Source organism: Rousettus aegyptiacus, unplaced genomic scaffold (assembly GCF_014176215.1).
Source record: "Rousettus aegyptiacus isolate mRouAeg1 unplaced genomic scaffold, mRouAeg1.p scaffold_m13_p_4, whole genome shotgun sequence".
NCBI classification, from domain to species: domain Eukaryota; kingdom Metazoa; phylum Chordata; class Mammalia; order Chiroptera; family Pteropodidae; genus Rousettus; species Rousettus aegyptiacus.
The window spans coordinates 122,228,310-122,254,076 of NW_023416307.1; the positions used below are offsets into that span (position 1 = coordinate 122,228,310).

The window sequence follows — 25,767 nt, forward strand, 5'->3', positions numbered from 1 at the left end:
AACCTACCCAGCCCACAGAAGGCACACCCAAATGCTACCACCTTCTCTCTTGTGAGCTGGCTGCCCAGACTCGTGACATTGCTGCCCTTTTAGGCAAAGCAAGAGACTCCCAAGTTCTCTTACTCTACCCACTGTGGCTCTCCAGGGAAAAAGAATACAGTGATGACACTGAGATAGCACCATTCAAACAAATAACTACTGCTTGGCTCCAAGTACATTTATCGGGAAATAATAGGCCCCAAATACCTTTGTTGCAAATATGCATCAAGGCACGCTGTGGTCATTCATTAAATGACTTGCAGCCAACTATATGGATAACAATGGGATTTATAATGAAAAGGCCAAAACAGCATGAGTTGGAAATCATGCCCAACTCAAGGCAACCCTAAGGATATGCTCGACAGTGAGGGGTGGGGGAGATTACTACTGTGGGGGTTGTGACACACAGGAGATGACTGTTGGGGAGCGCAGGTTCCCTGGGACTCTGCAAGGGTGGAAACTGCCTGAGAGTGAGGCTGCCTCTTCCCACTGGCTTGTTGAGACTAGAGATCAGAAATCTGCCTGCTGCGCTGTGAATCAAGCTCCGGAGCCTTGGGAGACTGAGAAATGGATGCTTGAAGGATGTTGTCCACTGCCTCTAAAAGAACCAACCAGTGAGGACGCTGAGCAACCAGCTCAGTGTAACCAGGAACTCCAGAGGCCCTGCTCCCAATTTTTATCTGTGTAGGGAAAATCCTTCCACTACCCTGCTAGGGTTCTTATGTGACCACAGAAAGGACAAAGAGCTCCTGTTCCCCCAATATATATGAACTAAATTCCTGCCCACCTGGCAGGAGGGGGTAAAGCAAAATTTGCTTAACTTAGAAAAAGAAATATGTGGGGAGGGCTCTGGAATGGTGGGTGGTGATTAAAGGAGGACTTTAATTTTATCTGTAGCTGTTCAATTCTTTTTTTTTTTTTTTTTTAACAATTAAACTATAAAGAAGCATGATGCAGCCTTGTGTTGTAGAGTAAATTCATATCCAGAGCTATGGCTAGTACATTTCTAATTTGCCTCTATGCTTTGTCTGGACAGATATGGCTCCAGAAGCTCATGGCTTGCCAAATAGAACTTGAGCTGTGCGCAATCTGCATAACTATTCACAGAAGCCCTGCTAATATCCCTGAAGAAGAACACCAAGGTAGACTTTCCAGTAAACACTAAACGTGCTAATTCTGGTTTCCGAATTTGATTTTTTATCAGTAAGACATAGATTAATAGTAAGAAGGCCTCGGGCCACATACAAATGGAAAGTCTTGGCATTTGGGTCAGATAAGCTTTGGTGGGCTGAAACCACCCTTTGAGAATCCTCCTTTAAGGATAAGGGCTGGGTCTCATTCATCTTTTGAACAGACATTGGAGCTGGGCACTCAAGAGAATATCTACTCCTTAATTGATCTTGGGCCTAGAAATTCCAGAGGCTTGGCCTATCTAGAGTAAGCTAAAGGTGGAGAACACACTCAGAAGGTGAGCCAAGGCTGCCTCTACCATGCCCTCTCTGAGGATGGGGAAGTGGAGGCATGGGGGTGGGGATGTATACATACACTCCCTTGTAGCTAGCAGCGCCCTTCTCTGCTGGGCCAAAAGCCACTGCTTGTAGGTGTTGGCCAGGATATCAATGGTGATGCTGTTTTGCTTCCCCAGAGAGCTGAGATAGATTACAATATCCTCTACCTCCTGATTTCCTAGAGGGACTCCAACCTGAGGAAAGAAGAAAAGCCCCTAAAGCAGGCCGACTAAATCCAAACATCCTGCCAGGACAGCCAAGGCCTTGATAGCCTGGCCCCACCTCCCAGTCTGGTTTTAACCACAGTCACTCCCAGCTTACACCCAAGGTACCTGACAGAGGAGCTCAAAGCCCTGTTTTGGACCCTGAACACATCCTACACTTTCTTGCCCTCTGTCTTTACTCAGGTGTTTCCCCTTCTATGCCTAAAAAACTCGTATCCCTCCTTCAAAACCCAGTCCAGATATGCTACCATCTTGAAAGAGTCAGTTACTCCTTCCTCTGGGCTCCCACCCTACTTCATACAATATCAATGCCAGCTTTCCCAAGCTGGATTTGAAGAGGGATTTCATATGTCTGTCATCCTTGCCCATGAGGGACACATAAGCTTCCTTCAGCTGAAGTAAAATAGGATCAGAAATGAGATACATATTAGTTACTCTTTTAAGGATTGTGAGAAACTTTGGAAGAGTATAATGCTTGCCATCAATACCAAATATTCAAGAAGGAAAGTTTTAAAGGAAATATAATTTTGTTCTTCAGCTTGTTTAGGCTGCAGTCATTGTTATTTCAGTGTAAAAAAAGGATCAGAACTCTCTAGGTATGAAAGGATTTAATGTTTTATCCTCTTGGCCATGATGATTAAAATAGTTTATTTTTATTTATTAATTTTTTAAATGTTTTGAAATGTTATTCAGATCAGTACATGTCATAAAATGATGGTGTGAAAACTGGCAATGATTTAAAACTGTAAGAGGTGTGGCAGTCAGCTTCCTAGAGTTATCTTGCATTCAAAGTATATAAAAGCTTAATTCATTTAGACCACGAGTCAGAAAACTTTTTCTATAAAGGGCCAGACAGTGAATATTTTAGGCTCTGTGAATCATAGAGTTTCTGTCATAATTACTCAACTCTGCCATTGTGGCATGAAAGCAGTCATGACAATACATAGATGAATGTGTATGGCTGTATTCCAATAAAACTTTATTTACAAAAACAGGAAGCAGGTTGGATTTGACTTCTAGGCCATAGTTAGCAGATCCCTCCCTGCAAGACCAATAGAACTTTCTGCAACGATGGAAATGTTCTCCATCTGTGTGGTGAGGTACTGCTCACCACATGTGACTATTAAGAACTCGAAATGTGGCTGGTGTGGCTGAAGAACTGGATTTTTTATTTTATTTATTTGTAATTAATATACATTTTGAATAGCTAGTGAAAGTGTGATCCGTGAACCAGTACCATGGGAGCTAGTTAGAATGCAGCATTTAGGGCCCTGCACAGAGGCACTGAGTTAGAAGCTGCATTTTCACGAAACCTGTATGCAATTTATTCACCAGTGACAGAAAAGCTCTAGAAGGTTCTAGAGGGAGGACTTAAGGCCCAGCAATCTCTGTGTTCAGTTCTGGGGTCTGACAGGCAAGACAATAATTCCATAAGCAGCTGGCTGGTTATGAGGTCAGTTCTGCAGACTTTCCACTCAAGTAGGGCTTTTCAAGGTCAGACTGGTGTAGGGGAGATTTTAGGGGCCTGATATGGCTGCAGCTTATGCCACATTTTCCAATCTGGCTTTCCAAGTGATAAGGCTGACAGTTTGAGTTTCCTGAGTCTCCTTTTCAGTTGGTCTAGGACCTAGGGTGGAGACAGCAGCGGGAGGTGCAAGGGCACCCTGCCCATGCACACCAACCCAGAGGGAGCACCGGAAGCACTTACTGCCTTTAGAGCCATAATGAACTCCTCTCTGGAGATTCTGTGGTTCTCACCCTGGTCCATCCTGTTAAATAGCTCCAGGATCTTGATCTTGCGGCCGTACAGGTAGGCGTATAAGGCCGCCAGAGTAGGGGGTTTGGGCAGTCGGAGCTGGGGCATTCGTCGGTGGAGGAGTCGGAGATGTTTCTTCTGAAAGAGATGAGATGGGGGGCAGAAGGGAAGAGTTCAGGGGAAACAGGCCAATGGAACACGATCCCCCAAATTAGAGAGAAATGGGAAAGAGAGACTGAGCAGCTATAAACAGACAGCAAGATGGAGTGCAAAGTGCTTTGGATCTGGGCAACTGCAGGGCCACTTCGTTCTGCCAGAGAATGACTGGGAGACTGCTTCTCTGGGCCTCTGCTTTCTATTAGAAACAAAAGGTTTGGACAATATGAGAACTAAAATTTCATTCTTATCCACATCTCTCATCAGACAAGTCAGTATTATAATCCTACTAGGTTCTTAGTGTACTAAAATATATGCCGCAGCCTGGAGCCAGACGTGGGCTCCTCCTCACTCCTCCCACCAACTAGACTTTGCTCCTGCTGATTCTTCTGCCTAGAATGCCTTTCCTTCTTTCTCTACCTGTCCAAATTCTACTCCTCCTCCAATTCCAGGTGAGTAGGAATGTTTAGAATTAACACTCCCTCGCCTTGATACAGCCCCAAACAAGCCTTCAGATGTCTGTGGCCTGAGCCAACATCTTGAGATGTAAGACTCTGAGCCAGAGCCATCAAGCTAAGCTTCTTCTAGATTCCTGACTCTTGGAAATAGTGAGATAGTGCATTTGCTGCTTTAAGTCATTTTGAGGTATTTGTTATCCGGCAATAGGTAACTAATAACACCTCCCTTTCAGGACTTCTGTTTGCTCCTCTGTGAAATGAGGTGAGCAATCCCCATCCTGCCCCTAACACTTTTAGTGTCTTCACCTTGGTTGGTCTGGTAGTAGCCAGATGGGTCACTAACTGGGCCTCACGTTCCTTATGGATCCTGTATAATATCTTGGCTTCTGAAGGTGTGAGGCTGTACTTGTTCTGCAGCCACCTTTCTGTGTTGCCAAATGACTCCAGATCCTGCCGAAACTTCAACCTCCGGCTCAGCCAGGTCTTTACATCCTCCGGCTGTTCTTGGATGTCCCCAGCTTCCAGGGCTTTGAAGCTGGGGATGGGATGTGGGGAAGCCTCAGGTTGAGGTGTGGGATCGATGGGCATCGGATCCTCCTTCTGAGGCAAGATGATGATTCGCCGGCGGCTTTGAGGCAGATGGAAGTCCTCCTGCTTGAACTGCTTGAAGCAGTGGGCGATGACCAGTTCAGGATTGAAGACGGCATCCCTGTGGGCATTTTCATCATCAACCGAGGTCTTAGACTGGCAGAGCCCTTGGGGGAAGAGGGTTAAAAGATGAGTTGCTTTCAGTAAGAGGACTAAAGGAGCCAGGAAGGAAAAAATGCTTTAGCACCAGGGTGGGTATTAGGGCACCTGGGTTCCAGGCCAGACTCTATCATCGCCTCCCTATAATAATGAAGATAATTATATCTAACATGGCTAGTCGCTCCCAGTGGCAGAACAATGCTAAAGGCTTTATGTGTTTTCTCTTATTTAATCTCTTCAGATTCTACTGTTACTCTACTCACCTCCATCCCCCAATACTCCTTATTGGCAATCAGAATGAGTTTTTCAAAATGCCCTTCTGATCTGATCTGCTCTGATCATCTGAGGCAGCATAGTGCTGTTAAGAGCAGAGGCTTGTAGCCAGAATGCTCCAGTCTGGGTCCTGGCCCTGACACTTTTGGCTGCATGATCTTGGGCAAGTTCCTTATCCTGTGTCTCAATTTCTTCATGTGTAAAATGGGAAAAATGATGGTAGCTACCTTATTGAGTGCTAGAGATATTTAGAATCAGTCCATTTTAGATGTGCTTTATTCATAGTAAGTATGCCATTTTTTATATACTCACCCTCCACCCATCTTGAAACCCTTCCATGACTTTCCATAGCCCTCAAAATAAAGTCCCATGACCCTCTGCCAACCTTTCTGACTGTATCACTTGCCAAACTTTCCTTACTATGTCCCAGAGGTATTGACTTTCTCTCTGAATGAGTCCAAAATGATCCAAGCCCCATCTTGCCCAAGGGGTGGAAGAGCCAGAATAGAGAAGATTGAGGGTATGAGATTTGGGGATTTCAGGGTCACTCAATAGTTCCACAACTTAAAAGCACAATGTTATAAAGGAGGAAGTTGATGGGAAATAAAGTTGGGGTCATTTTGAATGACAGGTTAAGGGGTGTAAACTTTACCCTGCAAACCACAGGAACACATTCAAAACATGCTCTTCCATTTCCACTTGCATCCTCACTGGTCCAGCCACTTCCACTTGCATCCTCCTTAGACCCCAAATCCATGATCTGCCCTCAACCAAAAGTCATTCCCTTGTCTGAAACCCTCCAATGGCTTCACCGAAATGGCTTCTCAGGGCTCTTAGAATAAATACTACCCTCCTAATTATGGCCTACAAAACTGCCCTTGCTGGATTCCTGTTCTCTCCTCTTTCAGCTCCTCCCGGCTCTCATCCCCCTTGCTTACTTGCTCCACTGAAATGGCCCCCTTTCTCTTTGTCCAACTCTTCTAGTTTCATCCTGGCTCTTGGTTTTGGCATTTACAGTGCTCTCTGAAGGGCATGGAATTCTCCAAGTTTCCCCTCTGGTTGAGTCCTTCTCTTCATATAGTTCTCAGCCCAAGTGTCATTACCTCATCAAAGTCACCTCCCAACGACTCTCTTGAAGGTCTCATCCCCACTACACTATGGAGCTTGCATTCTAGTTATCTTGGGGTCCTATGTCCATTGATAAGAAAGTGATATGTGAAAAGGTTCCCAAGGAATTGATGAGGAAAGCTCTCAGAGGCCAATTAGTCCCATTGTCTGCCCAGGTCAAGGACTCTTTCTATAATGTCTCTGGCAGACTTAGCCTCTGTATACCTCCAGTAATAGGGAGTTCTCTACTTAATATTGGAGACACCTAATCCTGACTGCTAGAAAAGACTTCCTTATATCAACCCAGAATTTGTTTCCCTGGAATTTCTATCTCTTGGTCCTAGTCCTCCCCACTGATGCCCCAGAAAACACATTTGTTTCCTTTTTTTCTAGGACAGCTCTTCTTGTGTCTGGAGACAATTCAACTATTTTTTTTTTTTTAATTCTCCCTTTTCCCTTTGGCTGTGATTCAAACCTCTCCCAAGGTTCCATCTTACCTATCTGGCTACTTGCTCTTGGGCCCCTCTTCCCTGTTCACCTCTTAAATATTGGTGCCCTCCAGGCTAACACCTAGGCTCTCTTCTTTGGTTCTAACAGTCTCCTTACTCTCATGTTTCTGTGGCTCTCTATATGCTGAGGGCACCCATACCAGTATTTATGACTTGGAATTAGTTCCAACCTTCTACACAAAGTTGCTTTTAAAGCATCTCCACTTGGATGGTCTACAAGGATCTCAAACTCAAACAACATGAAGACATTAAACTTCTCTCCATGTCTCTGCCCACCTAATCTAGTCCTCCTAGTAGGTTCCTTGTCTCTGTGAAAGGCACCACCATCTACTTAGTCTCCCTATCAACCTAACTATCAGTCTTTGATTGCTCTTTCCATGTTTCCCCATCTGATCGGCCCCCAAGTCATTGTAGTCCCCTCTAGCCTGGCCCCCCTCCCTCACCTTCCAGTGTCTCCCACTCTCAACATTCTGAGTCTGCCAATTCAATCCCTGCATTTGCCGATGCTCTCAATTCAATCCTGTCATTCCCAGTGGCTTCTCCAGCTCTTGGATCATAAGATCTTTCATGATCTTATTTCTTCTGACCTTGATGCCTCTCATCTCCAGCAACACTCAAACTACCAGCAGTTTCCTGAAGACACCATGTCTCACGGCCTCTGTGCATGCTGTTCCCTTGGCCTGGAATGCCCTTCTTCCCACTTTTGGCTTGGAGAACTCCTTCATCTTTAATTTAAGCCCCAATGTAAAGATCTCTTCCAGGACCTTGGAACTGTTCCTCCCCATGCTCTATATTTAGCAGACCTCTTACTCCTGGCTGTCACCCCTGAATCCAGCATTCACTCCTTCTTACTCTGTAATTATCCATTTATCTGTCTGTCCTTCACCTCTGATGTTGTAGAGCTTTGCCAAGGATTTGTCCCACTGCATGCTAGCCCCAAAAGTTTGAAGACTGTTGGTCTTCCCCATGCCTCTTCTCCAGTACCAAATGCATTAATGTTTGGTGGAGAAATGGGGCAAAATGAGGGCCTGGATTCCAGGCCAAGGCAACTTGGCCCGCTTTTCCAGGTGGGGGCATAGAAATCTGAGAAATGTGCAGGACCTGCCCCCGACTCTCTGGCAACCCTTCATCCAGAGAGGGTACGGCACAATGAGATATTTGCGTCTGTCCTTGCCCTCACCCCACCTGCACTTACCAAGTGGCGACAGGTACACAGCCTCAGACGTTTCATAGGTATAGTCCATGTTCATGGCGCTGGTGTGTGTGAGTGTGTATGTGTGTGTGTGTGCGCGCGCGCGCGTGCATGTGCCAGCGAACGCACGCACTTGCTTGCTTTGCGGGGGTGTGGAGATGCCTGAAAAACTGTAATTGTTAAGTTTTGAGACACGCACAGCTTAGAAACAGCCTGTTGCTAGGACTACAGACACGCCACGCTGATTGGCTGAGCGCCACCACGTGTCGGAAAGGCCAGCAGAGGGTGGATTTGTCCTGGACTGAGCATGCGAATTAAATTCTCTCCATGGGTCCTGAGAAGGGCGTTAGGAAACAGCAGAGCAGAGTTCCCAGCTTGGCGAAAGGCACGGTTTCTTAGTTTAGCCTAGTAGCCTCTGTATCTGGAGTAATAAATCTGTAATTTTCCAGTAAACCATGGGATCTTTGGCAGGTCTCTATTTTGCCATCTTAGTGTCCTCATTCAAAGAACAGGCCCTGCGTCCTCCAGGGGGGTTGTAGGAACCCAAATGAATCGTGGCCAAAGACTGGCAGTTTTTGTATGCTTTGCCGGGGTAAAACTGGATACCACGGTTTGGAATACAGAACTCGAGAAGTAGAGTATTAATAATAAACATTTGAAATGTCGATCAGCTAATAAATGGATAAATAAATGGTCTATCCATACAATGGAATATTGTTTAGTCATAAAAAGTAAGTACTGATATATGTGCTGCCTTGAACCTTGAAAACATTGTGTTAAGTAAAAGAAGCCGCACACAAAAGGCCACATATTTTATGTTTACATTTATAAGAAATGCCCAGAATAGGCAAAGCCATAGACACACAAAGCCGATTAGTGGTTGCTGGACGCTGGGGGTCAGGGTGGTGTGGGGGCATTGGGTTTGAGTGCCAACAGGTATAGAGTTTCTTTTTGGGAGTGATGAAATGTTCTGCAATTAATGAGAATGGTTGCATAATATTGGGAATGTACTAAAAACCAATAAATTGTATCCTTTTAAAACGCACAGTTACATGATGAATTTGATGTGAATTTTGTTTCAATAAAGTTCTTAAAAACCCTCAAACACTTGAGTGCTTACTCTGCATTAGGTATCGCCATGACTGAAATGCATTCTTCGTGACCCTGTCTACAATCTGAGGCAGACACTCAGACCATCACTATGGGCTACATTAACACAGCACTTTTCTAAGTAACACTCCATTTAAGCACTTAAATGTATTAATAATCATAACAACCCTGGAAGGTAGGAACCACCAGCCTATTCTGAAGAGATGAGGAAATAGGTAGAGGTCAGGAAACCTCACCTTCAGCAAAGGGAAAAAGCCAGGCCTAGCTGTGGTACTCCTGATGGAGATGAGGGACGGGATTTGACAGCAGACCCAGACATACCCGATGCCCTAAGCTTGGTGAGGCTGTGCTAGCCTCCAACTCCAGTTGTGGCCTGGGGTTTCAGGGACCTCTCTATTCTCCTAGCTGCAGTGTTTGGGCACCTTGTTCCCCCTCTTACCCACTTTGTTCCCCTTTATTATTATGTGTGCCTTTCCCTCTTCCTCTAACGGTCCCTACAGAGCTTTTTCATTTGTGCCACTCCCCGGCATAGAACTTTGCACTTAGTGAAAGTTACTTTGATGTTTGTTAAATAAAAATGTGATAGGAAGTTATAAAGAGTGTGTTTGCCGTGAGGTATGTGTGTGGCCAGTTTTCCTGTTCTCTGGTCATAATGCTAAAAAGGAAACAACCAATGAGCTCTATAGCACACTGCATTCTATTCACACACACCACCCTACAACAAAGGTAGTTTCCCTAACAATTTATTTATTTTTCACTTATTCAATCCATTTAATTTTCAAATAATACCTTAAAATGATGATTGGTCTTTGAGACTTACTAATGGGATTTTTTTTTTTTTTTGGTTTAGTGTTTTATTCTAGGCAAATATTTCAGTATTTTAGCTATAACATTACAAAACCTGTATTAAAAATGACATAACACTTAAAAGCTCCTGATCTCCATCTGGAAGATGAGACATGGGTAAATCTTAGAGTTTTTACAAAGGGATTAAAATAACATGCATGAGCCAGAAGCCGATACTCTGAAATGGAGCTGCAGGCAGATATTCACATTAGGGTATCAAATGGATGCTGGGGTCAAATATCCAATTCCTAAAATCCAACACATGATGATAAAAGAATCTTGTTTTTCTTTGAGGGTTAGCTCTTTTTAGTAAACATATTTTTTTAAATTAACTCCCTAATACTTACTATAATATCTTTTTACATGTTTGGCTGCAAACTCTGTTTCTTCATATAACAATTGTACAGTATCATTTTTATAGAAAGAAAACAAAGTCTAAACCTTCCTCGAGTGACGTTGACAAAAATTTGCTTTGTGTTACTGACAATTTAGAAAAATTGTTTTTCACTTTCAAATCACATTTCATTATTGGAAAAGTCATATGCATTTTTAGGATTGTTGTCAAATAACAATTTAATTTAAAAAATCTCAAAACATGTTGTAGCACATTCAGTAGCAAAGATCTACTAGTGGCACACACATTAAGAAAACATAATTAGGTTTCTAGTTAGGCCGATTAAAATCTATACACTTGGAAAGGTAGTTGGTTGGCTTAATGGAGCTCTGAAGAATCAAAGTGCAAAGCAATATATAAAAAACGAGTTTGGAAACTTCAGCGTTTTAAGACAGACTTAATTTTTCATGATTTTCCCAAAGCCAGTCATGATATTTGTTTAACTTATGGTCTTCAGGATGTACCTGGAAGAAATTAAGAGACAGAAATCTTATGTAAGTTAGTCAGAAATACATTTTTTAAATTGGCTTTTTAAAAATATAGTGGGAGAACAGTACATTATGATAACCTGGAAATTATAACCTTTAAACTAATGGGACTCATAAATTTTAAAATTATATCTTACAGTAAGGTAATCCTCTACAAGTTATAAAGTACTTTCTGATTTAGTACTGATATTCACCAGAACCCAAAGTGTGAAGTGGTGATAACATAATCGAGTATTAATATGCCATTTTCCAGTAGGAGGTTATAGACTCTGAGAGTTAAATGGATTGCTCAAGTCACAATAAATGGTGGAGCAAGTATGGACATGGCCAAACCTACTAACTAAATGCTTTAGGGCAGTCATAGGCTAAGAGGGCAGTGTAACAGGCAACCTGGCAGTGCCCATCAGCTGCCAGGACACCACGTAGGTGCCTGTGTGCTGGGTAAACTCAATAGAATGGGCAACTGAAATAGGACCTAGTGACCACAAAAATAGCCTGAGACCACCGAGAGAAACCCAACAAGCATGAATTCCAAGCTCAAGCCCGTCTGCTTTCCTTCAGTGGTGTACTTTTGCAACCTAGTATGATTGTGACAGGAGGAAAACCACATCAGGCTTAGATGGGAATGACAGGAATAGGGCCAAGTGATAACTGCTGGAGGTCAGTCAGAGGCCACACCAAGGAGTTTTTATGGACTTGGGAATATCTATGGATCTCCTTCCTGCTGCCAATAACCCCATGCCACCTGCTGTACTGCAAGCTTGGAACAAAACTGGTTGTGACTGTAATTGCATATGTGTCCAAGAAATAGCTATAGCCATGATGGTGGACTTATTTTATCTCGGAGGCAAAATGTGCTCAATATGTTCTGGCTGCAAGTGGGCCTCACCTGCTTCCACTCATTGATGCAAAAAATTCGGTAGGAGTCATTGCCATATTTGCCAATCCCATGAAGTTCAATCGGATATCTCCACTGCTTCGTCAGATATTCATCTGAGAATACAACAGCCCACATATCAGGCCAGTTTTTAGGAAGATTCTTTCCCCAAATGTATGGTGATGGGGGGCTGGATGGAGAGAACAGCTGAAAGGAACAGAAAAGAATCTTTCCTAACAACCCCAGTTGTGACTGCTCCTTCTTCTGAACTTTTCATCTGCCACTTACTGACCAGTATTGTTTTGTGCTAACTAGATAGAGGTAATGTCCTGAGACTGACTGAGCTTTCTGCCTCACTGGCTTCTTCCTCTAATTATGCTCATATGGCCTGACCCAGTGCTGGACAAAGATTTATTGCCTGGGTCGATGGGAGACTGTGGTTTAGGGCAAGTGGACTGTTTTCAAATGTCTTCAGTGCTTGAGTTGAATGACCTCTATTAATGTAGCATCTGAAGATATTAAAGTTTAAGGTGTGGCTGTCTTAAATAGGCAGTTTATATTTATTCCTTTGAGTTTATGGGAAAGTACCTGAGAACTTGATAATGTTTTTTGCTCGAAGTTCATAGAGACCAAGAGGTTTAAGAAGTTCTGACACATCTCTCCAGTCTGCGGTTCTTGCTACCTCAGCTGAAGGATACTTCTCCAGAAACTCCCAAAGCACCGGGATTGCCATTTTGCCTGGGAAGTAAAGATAACTATGTGATTATGAGCCTGTAGATGGGCTGATTTAGGTTCAAGGACTTCCTCATCTAGAAATCTCGTATAGAACTTTTTTTTCTTTTTAAATCACTCATGAGAAGCCATGACTTGAACCAAAAACCATTTTCAGAGTAAAAAACACCAATAATCTATTTGGTTAACAGTCCAGATTATGCTAAAACCTGGACCTGCATAAATATTAGTTTTTAAATAATCAGATCATCAGATTAACCAGTGTAAAAGCATAGAGAACACAAGGTATTAATGGCATTTTAAAAAGCATTCAATGAAAAAATACTTTTATACATGACTGAGAGTGGAGGCATGTTATGTAACTTATTTTAATTGATGACCAAAACTAATTTGGAAGTAGAAAATAAATGCAAATCTGCTCCTTAGTGCTACAAAGACTGTTAGATGTCATGTAGTTTAACTTTCTCATGGGTGAAGAGTTTGAGGGTTGAAAGGGAAAGGCCTGAAGTCACACCGACTTAAAATTAAACTTGAACTGAGACTTCCTAATTAATTCAATGCTCTTTCTCCTCACTACACTGTCTTTACTAAGGCAAAGATTAAAATAATCCACAAACCTGAGGTCCGATTGAGAAATATAGTAGCGATGAGGAGCTTCCATGGATCGTGAAAAAGTGTTTCTTGAACAAGATTAAAAGGTGATCGAGGAGGTGTCCACTTCTTAAAGGCTTTGCGTCGTGGGGGGCTAAGAGCTAAACAAACACACTGCATCAGAACTGGACATCTGAAATAGATTTAAAATCTGATTTTCTGATTGAGAAAGGGATACCTTCTTTGTTATATTTGCTGGAAAAATATAGGCTTGTTTTCCTTTTTTCTGTTTGTGTCCGTGGGATGGTGTCTTCTAAAAAGGAACAGTGAACATTGTTTATAGAATCTATGGTTTAGCCTGAAGAAATATTCAGAGATAATAATAATATAACACATTTAGTATGTGCCAGTCACTATGCTAAGCACTTTACAAAAATTAACAAATTTAAGCCTACTAATGACCTATGAGGTAGGTACTATTTTATCTCCACTTTATAGATATGGAAATTGAGGTAGAGAGAGGCTAAGTAAACTACCCAGGGCTAAGCATCGGAGCTGAAATTAAGATACAGATAGTGTGGCTCCTGAGTTGAGGCCTTTAACCACTGTGTTACACTAACTCTTTATGATTTATATTTAGGGTCCATAGTATTGAAAAATTGGAAATCATATGAAACATTTTAAATAATGACACATTTGTACAATGTTGCCATTAAAATATTTTTGAGACTATATTATGGAGATCTTCCCAAATCACTAACAGGTGAAAAAAGGCAATATTTTACATATGATCCCAATTTAATTAAAAAATAAAAATAAAAATATATAATACCGAGATTAGAATAAAATAAACCAAAACAGTATAATAGTTGTTGGTGAATAGTAATTTTTCTTTCTTTAATTTTTTATATTTTCCAAAATTTAAAAACCATTGATTTGGGCTTTGGAACACCTAAGACCACTATTTACTGGGAAGCTCAGTTAATTTAACAAAGACTGTTTGACCAGCATTATTGGGCTTTCCAAGCTTCTAAAATCATCACATTTATTACTTCCTTTAGCCTTACCATTTAAATTTGAATGTCAGTTAATAATACCTTGTATTTGTATAGCATAAAGCCATCTTTTTCACTTCTCATTTTACTTTACAATATTCTTGATATGAAAACAGCATTAGTGAGGGTTATTACCTCCATTTTACAGATGAAGGCTTAGAAATTAAGCCACGATTCCAAAACAATAGTAGGTGAGTGGAGACTGGGATATATATCCCAATCTCTAGATAATCAGTGGAGTGTTTTTGCTATTCTAGTTTGAAGAGGTAAAGCCTAGTCGAAGGTAAAAAAGATTTAGAACAAAGGAAACTGCTTACTAGCTATTTGATAACTTTTTCTGTGGATTCCTATAATTACTAATTAGACTTCTTTATTACTGGGAGACTGAAAACTCGTTTTACTTGACAATTTCTACCTAACCCAATGGGAAAGTCTTTACTATTCCATTGGACGTCTATTAACCTAAAAACACTTCGTCTTATGTTGAGAACTGGACTATTTATAGGGTGAATAGATACTTCTATTGTAGTTGCAAAGAGTGTTTTTGATATTTAATTTGCCCACTATATTAGCAATAAATCTAAATAAATAACTAAGGTTCAAGGTTTTAAGACGCTCAAAGGCTTTAAAGAACAGACCTGAAGAATTCTTATGCAGTTCCTAGGTATATATGGCCATCTCCATTAAAGCTGGTGAAATTCCAGGCAGAGCAAAGACATAACATCATGAGCGGGACTGAGAGCAGGAATCTAATCTGCTGCTCCACTAATTTGTCCAGCCTGTCTACCCAAATGACTTTAAGTAATTATCATTGTCCTTTAAAAGAGTTATTCATTATACCATAATGGCATAATGAATAACTAATGCCAAGCTGCTCAAAAGGTCTCCTTTTATCTTTTATTCGATGAAGTACTACAAAGGCAAAATTGCTCAGCTCTGAACTCTGTATTAAGAACATTTTACAAATAATAGGAGAACTATGTGAGTATAGTTTTAATTATTTAGAGCTCTAAAGCAGTTTAGAGACGCATAACATTATAATAGAATATTAAAATGACGATATATACAAAATTAAATTGGAAGTAATAAGTATCAGGAGGGGTGCAAAGAATGACGATTCTCAACCAGTTTATGTATAAAAAAGGAGTCTTCCCCAAACCCATTAACGAATGAAGCCGTTTCATTTTCCCTAAAGTTATAAGATCATTGGCTAGAACGAAGATGGGAAAACGGGAAAGAGCACTGTTGAGGAGAGTTCCAGCTGCTGCACCAGGGAGAGATGGTAGCAGCTGTTAATGGAACAATTCTCCTTTGCTGGGGACACCTAGGCAGCAGCCAGCTGATTTCTTCTCTGTCATAGGAAGGGGCTTGAAAATGGATTAGACAAGGTATTAGGAGTTGGTCCCAGCTGTGATAGAATGTATCTGACATATGGCCTGTTTCTTCATTCTACTACCATATCCTAACTGGGTATAGGCATAAAATACAATATCTAGGAGTATAAACTCATCACATATTTACTAGCACTTTAATGCACTGAATACCTTGACATATTTTCACAGTAGACTCTTTCTCAGTTTGTAAGCAGTTGTTGTCCATTTCAGAGCCATATTTTAAATTGTCAATATGCAAATGCTCTTTCCTTTCCCCAGCTTCTACTTTAGTTCTTATTTCCTCAGATTCTGAAATGGTATCCTTGCACTTCTCCATGTGTTCTGCTTCTTTAGTTGAACATAATTTGTTAATGATGCCAGAAGTTATTTGTTCAAAACTAAAATTTGATCTTGAACTCAATGATTTTTCTTTCATAAGTCTCTTTTCTTCACTGGTCACATTGAAGGTCTTGTCACTTTTTTTGGTGTCAGAAATGCAGAAAGTTCTGTTAAGCTGATTTTCTTGTACAACAGATTCACTTTCAGCTTCTGCCTTATTATACACAGATTCTCTTTTTATATTACTTTGCACAGAATCCAGAAGACTCTCCCGAGACCCAGTTTTAGTTTTTTTAATTTGAATTCCTTTCAGAATAGTCATCTTTCCTTTGGACTTTCTAACCTTTTTGGAGTCAACATCATTAACACTCTCATTCTCTTTCAAAAGCAAATCAATGGAATTAACATTAGCTAGTTTTCTGCTTTCTTGCAATTCCAAACTACCACTTGGCAGAGGAAATACATCTTTCTTCCACCTGCTTCTTGTCCTGAGGTTCCGGTTTGAAATGCTACTTTCATTTTGCAGTTGGGATGTTTGAGCCACCATGCTACAGTCTTTATATTTTGATTTAATGCCCCTTTTAGAAAGTACAGTAAAATCAAAATCTTCTGGCTTAAGAGAAGTCTCTTCATTTTTATGAAGGTAATTAGCAAGTGAACTTTTGGATCTGAACTTCAGTCCCTGTGGGCTAGAAAATGATATTAAAGGAAACTTACTGCTGGTAAATTAAAGTAATTTTTAAAAAGAATTAGACTACATTTCAGATTTTTAATTAATAATTTCCAAATGTTGCTATGGATATTTGTCATTTAAAATCAAAAGTTATAAAATGGTACTTTTAAATAGTTTCCCCTATGAGGAAATGACAGTATAATTTTACAAATATAACTTCAGTGCAACCTTATATTAACCATTCGCAGTAGAATAAAATTTATGTACTTGTCCCTAAACCACTTAATAAAACTAACTAGTGACACTAAAGGAGTAGAGTTGATAAAAGTTTTATGGTAAAAACAGAAAAAAGTCAAGATACCTGCTATGCTTTCCCACTTCCTCTCCAGAAAAATTTACCACCTTGCATACGCACCTGATAAAATATACATCATATCTTCCTGCTGTTTTTCCAGATACCCTTTGCTTCACAACTCTTTCCCATCCACATGGGACAGACTTATGGCATTCTGTTATTTCAGTACCACCAAACTGAGAAGCAGCAATGGGTTCTTGTAGCAGGGTATTACACTCACTGCTACTTTTTATCACCATTTGTTTCTCATCTTCTATGCTTTCTGATCCCACAGCAACATCTTCCTTTCTGAGAAAACAAAGTACAAATAATTAGCTCGTTTAAAATTTATTTTACTGTGCCTATTCAATTTCAATCCATGACAGAGCAGGAACCACACAGACTATTTGGGTTATGGGACAGATTATAATCAGTATATGCCAGTCTTATGGTAGTGTCTTCCTGCCCTCCAATGTCTTCCTGTCCTTCAACATGAGTTAAAGAAAGGTTAGAAACTCTGCACAATGAAAAGCTCAAGGTACTTGCTAGAAACTTTTTTTTAATCAATCATTGAATAGGACTATTATAAAGATTTCTGGTGACACTTGGCATAAATTTAAAAAGAACTGCTTAAAGGAGTTAGTGAGGCACCTTCCTCTTCTTCAAATAAGTAAAATTTATATATACGCGTGCATTTTTCTAGGGAGAGTGTCTATCACTTTCATCAGATGCTGTAACCCTCTTCCAAAAGGTAATTTCTGACAAAGAATTTTCAAATCTCTTATATTCTTGGTAGGATAAGGATTTGTCTAATTTTATTGATAAATTGAATGACAGGAAGATTAAGTTACTTTCAGAGCTGATACCAGAACTCAAATTTACTAAATATCAGTCTAATTCTTCTCTGCCTGTACTATTATTATTGAAAAACTTCAGTAGAATGTATCTTAATCATTAAATCACACATTTTAAAAGTTGGATGGGTCCATCAAGATGTCTAATCCAACTTCTTTTCTACGAATAGGGAAACTGAGAGCTAGAGACTAGAAATAAAAACAAGGTCTTCTGATGTAATTTGAGATTAAATAATTTGGGGGAGTTCGGTGGATCTTATATAGTTCACAATTTTAGAGATAAGGAAACAAACCTGGTGAAAAGAGAACAAACTTTAAGTCATTAGACTGGGTTCAAATCCCAGCTCTGCATTTACTAGCTGTGTGACCCAAGGTACCTAACTTCTCAACGTTTTTCTTAATCTGTAAAAAAGGAGGTAACACCTCTTTTAAAGTTCTGAGGATTTCATTTTGAAAGAAAAGTATCATCTTCGCCCCAGATCGCACACATACAACTACTCAAAACATGACTGTAGCTTCCTGTTACTTCTCATAGGACCCATTTTGGGGGCGCCCTGGGCTGAGTAACATGACATCTCCTCCAATGCCTTCCTCTGATCCTACAACCCAAGCAGACCTTTCCTTGCACCACTTCCCTGCTCCTTCCAGCTCCTTTGTCATTTCAGGTAAGGAAAGTCGGGAGCACCCCAGGGTTGACCCCACTGGAATAGTACCCGAGCACCCCTTAACTCCTAGTAACTAACTAACCCTTGAGCCTCGAGGTCTCTACTGACTTTAGGTTAGAAAGGCCCATCCGCATTTTAGTCCCTCTCTCCCATTTTACACGTAGCGAAAGTGAAGCTCGCAAGGGGGCAATAACTTGCCGGAGGTCACACGGCCGCTCTGGGACTAGGCGCTCACTGGAGGCGACCAAGTGGGCAGCTTCACAGTTCCCCAGGCTTGGACTCTCCATCACAGTCGTGACCCCTCAAGCGGACTCCGCTGTACCAACGGGCCGACAGGATGTGACGCCGTCGGTGTGGAGCAGAATTAGATGTGAAAACTTCTTCAGCTCAGAATCAGGCCGAAATCTAAAGCTAAGGGCAGGGAAAGCCTGACAGACTCCGCAGGCGCTTTCCGGCCGCCCAGTCGGCCACAGCTCAGCCAATCGAATCCCTTGTTAAAGAAGACGCACCGTCCCCCGCTCATTCCGACCAATCGCACGCCTCCCAGTTGCGCAGACGCCTTTTAGGTTCCCCTTCCAACTTCGCCTTTGCGCCTTTATTAGCCCTCCCTTTAGACATGCGCTCTCAGAACGCTGCCCCGCGGGTAGCTCACTGCGCATGTGCGTTGCCAGGGGTAGCGCAGGTAGCCAAAGTGGCTTGTAGAGAGGGCCTTGTTGCTGAGGCTGGGAGGAGGGGCCCGAGGCGTGAGTGAAGCCGCGATGAGGGCCGTGTTGACGTGGAGAGATAAAGCCGAGCAGTGGTGAGGAGCAGGGCAGTTCGGGAGGAGTGGGCGGCAGAGCTCCAGCGGGGGCGGCGGGAGCCATCGTGTGGATTCTTGTGGTTGCCAAGGGCAACGGGACTGCGGCCTAGGCTGAGGGCACAGAACCCTGGGTCTAGGCGACTGTAAGGTCGCCCTCCCACCTCTTTACGGGCAGAGAAACTGAGACCTGGAGAAGGGGCAAAGGGATGTACCGCGCGCGAGGTAGTGGCCTGTGGATGCGGTTTCATACATAATCAAAAACTGGTCTTGTCGCTCCCTTTCATTCCATCCCGTGCTCATCTTACAGCCACAACGATGTTTCTCCAATTTTTGCCGTATCCACATATTACCCATACTCTTATTTACTTGACATTTTTCTCTAAATTGCCTCCTTTATTTACACTTGGTTAGGATTTTACATTTTCTGATTTTACAAGGAAACTTTATCGCTCCATATTTAAAAATCAATATTACTTGCTATAATAAGATAACTGTAAAACTTAAAGAAAGGAGAAATGAAACAGTGTTAATAAGTTGTAGCTAGCTACTGTTGCTAGGAAGCCTTTAAACCCATGGTCTACTGTCTGGAACTGGAGATTTAGCATGATCAGAGATGTGCTTGAGATAAATAGCATCAAACTGAGCCATTTTCCCATGCTTAATTAGAAAGTTTGCAAGAGAATGACTTTCTTACCTTGTGATTCAATGTTATTTAATATCCTAATCCATTTTTATCACCTAAATCCATAAAATAGTGATACATTTTGGGAAATACTTACTGGATAGTTTTCTTTAGCCTGACTTTCAAAATCTTTCTAGATGCTCTTTTCAGCTTCATGTGAAGTTTTGGCCACTGGAACAGAATATTAGCCATTCCCTCAATGTCTTTTCTTAGGCCTTTCTGTATAAGAAAGCATGCCTTTTTTCCTTATTTCACATTGAAATCCCGAACATACTGTAAGGCTCCCTTTGGAGATGGTCGCTCTCTCTTTTGTACTCTACACTAATAATATCTAACACTTACTATATGCCAGGCACTGGCTAAGAACTTCATATCTTCGATCTCACTACCACCTCACAACAGCCCTCCGAGGTCGGTACTATAATCACCTCTATTTTACATATGAGGAGAGTAAAGTAGAGAGAGGGTATTTAATTTGCCAAGGTCACACAGTGAGTCATTGCCGGAGTCAACTTTCAAGCTCAGGTGTTTCTCACTCCAAAGCCAATGCTTTTAGCCACTACATTAATTTGTATTTTTATTACAGAAGCAACAAACTCAAATGCCTGCAGGAGTCAGGCAGGCAACATAAATGGGAGATGTTTATTTGCATCTTAAACACAAAGAATTGTCTGTTTTCTCTAAGAGTATTCTATATTCCACTTTTCTTGAAACACATAGCTTACTGCTTCTACTTTTTGTTGTTGTTGTTGGTGTAATAGCTTTATGTAGTCCAAATCAAGACATCACACATTCTAGCCCATCATGATGAAGCAACATTTAGCTCTTCTTTGTAGCCAGAACTCAGGAATTCATTACGTCCAATGGCTCCTGATTGGCCATAGATTTCATTTGGAGCCTGCTGAAAACAGTGTCATGGCCCTCCATTTTCCTTATCAGTCACATCAAAGGGATGTTCTCATATTCAGCATACTTACTATTGTAGTTCAAAAATACGGAATGCTTCACAAATTTGTGTGTCATCCTTGCACAGGGGCCATGCTAATATTCTCTGTGTTATTCCAATTTTAGTATATGTGCTGCCAAAGTGAGCACTGCTTCTACTTTTAATCAAGATTTGTTTTAAAAAATTCCTTTTTTACTTTTTTCTTAACTCTTTTATAAAAGTACTTCACAGCACGGGCTGATGATACCTGGCAACTGAACATTTGGATCTGAGGTTAGAGAGTAATGGGGAGTGGCAAAGAGTGTGGCAAACTAGAGAGCTCATGCTCTGCCTAAAAGGGGCAGCTACTGCTCAGACCCTGGCAATTACCACCCTGCAGGAATTTGGTCTAGTGTGCTCCGTTCTTCCTGTTTTCATCAGACACTAGGAATTTGGGTTTTTATGTAAAATGCCCTAATTTTTAAATGTTGGAACCTTATCTTAAAACAAACAAACAAACAAACAAATAAATAAATAAAGCATCGTGTGGCCCAAACAAAACTTTTGCTAGCCAAATACAGCCTGATTTGCTCCCAGTTTTCAACCCCTGGTGTAGAATTTAATTCATTCCTTTTTTTGTGGTACTTACAATCTGTGGAAGAGTAATTTGTGAATCTGTTTATCCTAGACATCTATAAACTCTTTAAAGGCTGTGTTTTATTCATTTCCAGATTATTCCAGAGCCTAGTCAAATCAATGGTTATTGTGACTATTTGATGGATAGATGGATAGATATAATGAATGGATGAGTGAATAAACAATGAATGAAGATTGGTTATTTGATTTGGTTCATGACAAATCTGAAACAACTTGTTAGATTAGGGGCTGCATGAGTTCTGTAGGCCAGCAATCTTGACAGCAGCTACACATGCCAGCTTATAGCCCAGGAGACAAAAGAAAAAAAAAAAAACTATAAGAAATGGATATTAGAACTAAAAAGTTTTCAGATATCGAAGATTTGTCTTCCACAACCAAACCAACATAACCTTCACATACCAGCAGAAATTCTTTTTTGAGTCCTGCTGCTGTGATCTGTTACTCTACTTCTCATAAACCTAGATTGACTCTGAATTATCTTCTACATCAAATTGTGAACTAGTTGGTCCTACTTCCCTCATCTCCAATTGCTAATGTTTAAATTTATGCTTTTCAGTTCAGCTGAAAACTCCATTTTCCTATCCAAAGGCCCTTCCTTACCAAATGCTCTTAATTCTTCTCTGAACTTCCTCATTTGCTCTAGGTTTATCACTACTGTGATGCTTTTGGCAAGCCCACTTTATTTTAGTCAGGCCGTCATCTTCTATAACCCTCCATTCACACCAGCTAGTATTTACTGAGTGCTTGCTGTGGGCCAGACTGTTCACATGTGTTATCTTGTTTAATCTCCACAACAACCTTTGAGATTGAAATTGTTACCCCACTTAAGATGAAGAAACTAGACTTAACAAAGTGACATAATTTGCCTAAGATACCAAAGCAAGTAAATGGGGCTGGGTCAGATTGTGAAGGTTTTTAGAGAGGCACCTTGAGACGTCAGTTGACGGTGAGCATAGGATTGGCAGAGGACAGTTTGCAGGACTCACCCTCTGTCTCTCTGAACTGTAATTTGACCATGTATTTTTTTTTTCATAAAAGGGAGCAGGGTGGGAGAGATAGTCATCCGACAGTACAATAGACTGCCTGTAGATGGGTGAGCTCCCCGGCCCTAGAAGTGTTCAAGCAGAGGCTGAATGGTCATCTATAGGTAATTCTTGCCTTGGTAGGGGAGTTGAGACTGTGTGACAAGACTAGGGTTTTCCCATTCTGAGTGTCTGTGATCTAGTTAAAGTCTGAGTAGTTCAAGATAAAATCTTGTCAGTTTGTTAATTATTCATTATGTTTCTAGGACAGTGCCATGCACATGGGTCCACAAATGTCTAAAACAGGGTCATTACCCTCAAATTGCATGACTATAATTAAAGGCACAAGATAGTATCTGAAACTGTATAACATATATAAAATTATATAATTCAGAGCTAAATTGAATTGTATAGATTCTAAGTACGGTAAAAATTTTGATTGGGGTAAATCAGATATTATGTTATACCTTAGGAAGGCAAATTTCAAGAAATTTCGAGAAAATGAATTTTCACATCTGGCCTATATGAGATGCTCAGAAATGATTTGCTGATAATTCAACCCAAAATGATCATTATGAAGAAGAGGTCACCAGGAACCACTTTGATGAGCTCAAATATGTACAAGACAGAAAGGGAACTGCATATCCAAAGATGACTATAAAAGAGAGATGCAAACCCCCTCCAAAAATACCTCATTATACAACCCAAAGGTGTCAGGTGCTTTGTGCAAGGCTGGCTCGTACACAGCTCTCTATCCTTGTAGGTGAAGACAAAAGCTCAGACAGGAGGTCAGCTCTTCTGGCCCCAGCTCCCCTCTACTTTTCAATCTACCACCCAACTTCTCAAAGTGTGAAATGCACCAAGTACACATTTCCCCCTAGACTCAGAAAAGAAAGCCTGAGAAACAGGAAGGCCAAGTCTGTTACTACATAATAGTGAGGAAACGGAGGAACTCAGGGTCTGTGTTGCTTCTATCAAGAGGGATGCCCAGCTGGAAAGAGTATCACAATCATGCTTGTCCTAGCTTCTCCATCAACCAGCTATGTGACATCAGACACATGACTTGCTTTTGTACTTTAGTTTCTTGATAAAACTGGGCCAGTAGTGTCTGGCCTGTCTACTGCTTTATGTTATCATAGGATCAAATGAGATAATGTAAGCTTATACTCTTTAACAGCTCTTATGTGTTGAATATATGTGAAGAATTATTTTTGTTAAAGGAATCTTATGAAGTCAATGGAACCTGTGTAGAAACCTTTTGAATTCTACATGTAATGCCTTGAGTGGGTGATAATACTGCCCCTCCCTTTTTTTTTTTTTTTTTTTTGCTGTTGGTAAAGTATGGAAACTATTGCTAATTATTTTGTCAACTATGACATATGTTAATAATAATGCTAATGAAGGCTGCAAAACATAATGGTTAGAGTAAGGGCTTCCAAGCCAGACTGTCTGGATTTGAATTCTGGCTCCACCTTCACTCAGTAGCAGTTTATTTTTGGGCAAGCTATTTAATGTCTCTGTGCCTTAGTTTTTTTATCTGCAAAATAGGTGTTAGGCTATTGTGAGGACTTAGTCAATGCATGTAAAGCATTTAAACTGTACTTAGCACATAATAAATAAATGTGCTCAATAAATGTTAACTACTGTTATTATTAAAACATTAAGGGTAACAGAGATGTGTCACACTTGAAAATAATTTAAGAGAGTGAAAGGCAATATAGCACAGACTCTAGAGTTTGACCCGAGTTGAAATTCTGGCCCTTTCACTTGCTGGTTGTATGTTATTGGGCAAGGTTCTCGACCCCTCTGACCCATGGTGTCCTCAACTGCAAGATCAAGTAATAATTCTTACCTCATAGAATTCTTATGAGGATAAAACAAAATAATGCATTTGAAGAATTCAGCGTAGGATCTCTCTGTGGTAAATGCTCCAAGTACTGTTACCAGGGGTGTATATTTTTAGATTACTAACAGGTACCATGTAAATTTATCCCCTGCTAAACTTTGGAAATGTGCTGCTTGACACATTCTTCTTACTAGAGTCACCTGAACTAGTGAAACCCTCTGGGGCATTCAAGAATCTTTGTAATATGGCTCCAGCCTGTTTTTCTTGACTTATCTCTCCCTACTGCTTTGCACATAGTCAGATGTTTCAATCAAATGAGATTATTTACTATTTCTTCCTTCATGTCTTTGCTTTCGTTTTCTCTGCCTGAAATGCTATACCTACCTAATCTCCTGTGTGTCCCAAAAGCCCTGCCTTTTTCAAATACTGTTTTCTTCATGAAGCTTTTTCTGATCCTCTTTCCAAATCAGAATACTGTTATCTTCCCTCTCTGAATCTTATATGCTCTAATGTATCTCTTAAAGGTTTTATCACAGTGTTACTCTGTATTTCATCTAAGAGGTCAATTAAATTGACATGTCTTCAATGATAAGAAAAATCCCAACCTCAGAGATGTGAAAATGTGTTCTTTAGAATTGATCACATATAGTAGTTCTTTACGAATGTGTCTGAGTCACATCTTCCCCCTGGATGGTAATTTCTTTGAGGGCAGGGAAGGATTATGATTTACGAATTTTGTATGTGTTAGTGACTAGCACCTCAGACATTCAATAAGTATCCAATTAATTGGAAATAGTTATGCTATTTCAATAAGGGACCAATTTTTTCACAGACGTGAATTTATTAGCCCTCACACATTTTCTCAGGTTGTCTATCCTTTATGGTATTATTAGAATTAGTGTCCTCAACTGTTGAACATTTGAATTATATCTGGCATCTGGCTTCTGGACAGGTGGAAACTGGGACATAGAGCTAACTTCCCAGTGGATCATGACTGAGTGGGCTGCCAAGGTGTGGTGGTTGAATGAAATTTACAACCAAATGCAATTCTTAGCCATTATTTTTCTCCCTCATATACTAGCAGTGTTTTATAATGGAAGTAAAGTTTGCTTTCCTGACCATTAGCAGACTTCATCATTTTGGTTTTTAATTATCTTTTTGTCTTGTCTTGTCTCCTGTTTAGTATATATGACCTCGCATTTAAGCCTGATGGAACCCAACTGATTTTGGCTGCAGGAAACAGATTACTGGTAGGATTTTGTCTACGTTTCCTTTTTGAGTGCTTTTCCCTCTTGTAAGTACTCTGAAATTTGACTCTTTTTTGAGATAAAAAAGGCAAGGGCGGAAAAACCAGTCATTACTTTTTAATAGGGAAGGAAATGAGCTATTTGAAACAGGTAAGTAAACTGTCTATCAGATAGGAACTTGTGAACAATACCTCTTTTGGAGTCATTAATCTTTCCCTTTTTACCTTGAGACACCCATAAAAGGTTGAAAACAATTTATCAAAATGCCTTTGAAACTGGGCTGGTGTCA

At 40.6% G+C, this 25,767-nt stretch overlaps 2 protein-coding genes and 1 non-coding gene across 9 annotated transcripts in view; 1 reads left to right on the plus strand and 2 right to left on the minus strand.

Annotated features, from left to right (window-relative positions):
- MBD4 (methyl-CpG binding domain 4, DNA glycosylase) overlaps positions 1-18,763 on the minus strand; it is a 28,237-nt gene extending 9,474 nt beyond the window's left edge. The window contains exons 1-10 of one of the 6 annotated variants that reach the window (XM_016122057.2): positions 16,863-17,086; positions 15,607-16,463; positions 13,246-13,320; positions 13,034-13,168; positions 12,273-12,422; positions 11,697-11,800; positions 7,973-10,783; positions 4,448-4,896; positions 3,480-3,665; positions 1,585-1,741 (exon numbers count right to left, since the gene is read on the minus strand). In XM_016122057.2, coding sequence (XP_015977543.2) covers positions 1,585-1,741; positions 3,480-3,665; positions 4,448-4,896; positions 7,973-8,027 — 847 coding nt within the window. In that variant the 5' untranslated portion in view covers positions 8,028-10,783; positions 11,697-11,800; positions 12,273-12,422; ... (2 more) ...; positions 15,607-16,463; positions 16,863-17,086. Of the gene's footprint in view, positions 1-1,584; positions 1,742-3,479; positions 3,666-4,447; positions 4,897-7,972; positions 10,784-11,696; positions 11,892-12,272; positions 12,423-13,033; positions 13,169-13,245; positions 13,321-15,606; positions 16,464-16,862; positions 17,091-18,498 lie in introns of those variants that run through there. The other 5 variants (XM_036219027.1, XM_016122058.2, XM_016122059.2 and 2 more) reach the window with 5 other exon arrangements.
- Positions 18,764-18,943: 180 nt separating this feature from the next.
- Positions 18,944-25,767, plus strand: part of IFT122 (intraflagellar transport 122) — a 65,721-nt gene continuing 58,897 nt past the window's right edge. For both annotated transcript variants that reach the window (XM_016122053.2, XM_016122054.2), the window contains exons 1-2: positions 18,944-19,099; positions 25,415-25,481. In XM_016122053.2, the coding sequence (XP_015977539.2) occupies positions 19,059-19,099; positions 25,415-25,481 (108 nt within the window). In that variant the 5' untranslated portion in view covers positions 18,944-19,058. The remainder of the gene's footprint in view (positions 19,100-25,414; positions 25,482-25,767) is intronic.
- LOC118602298 lies at positions 20,770-20,876 on the minus strand. The gene has a single exon (XR_004950648.1). It is a non-coding gene; the product is annotated as a U6 spliceosomal RNA (small nuclear RNA).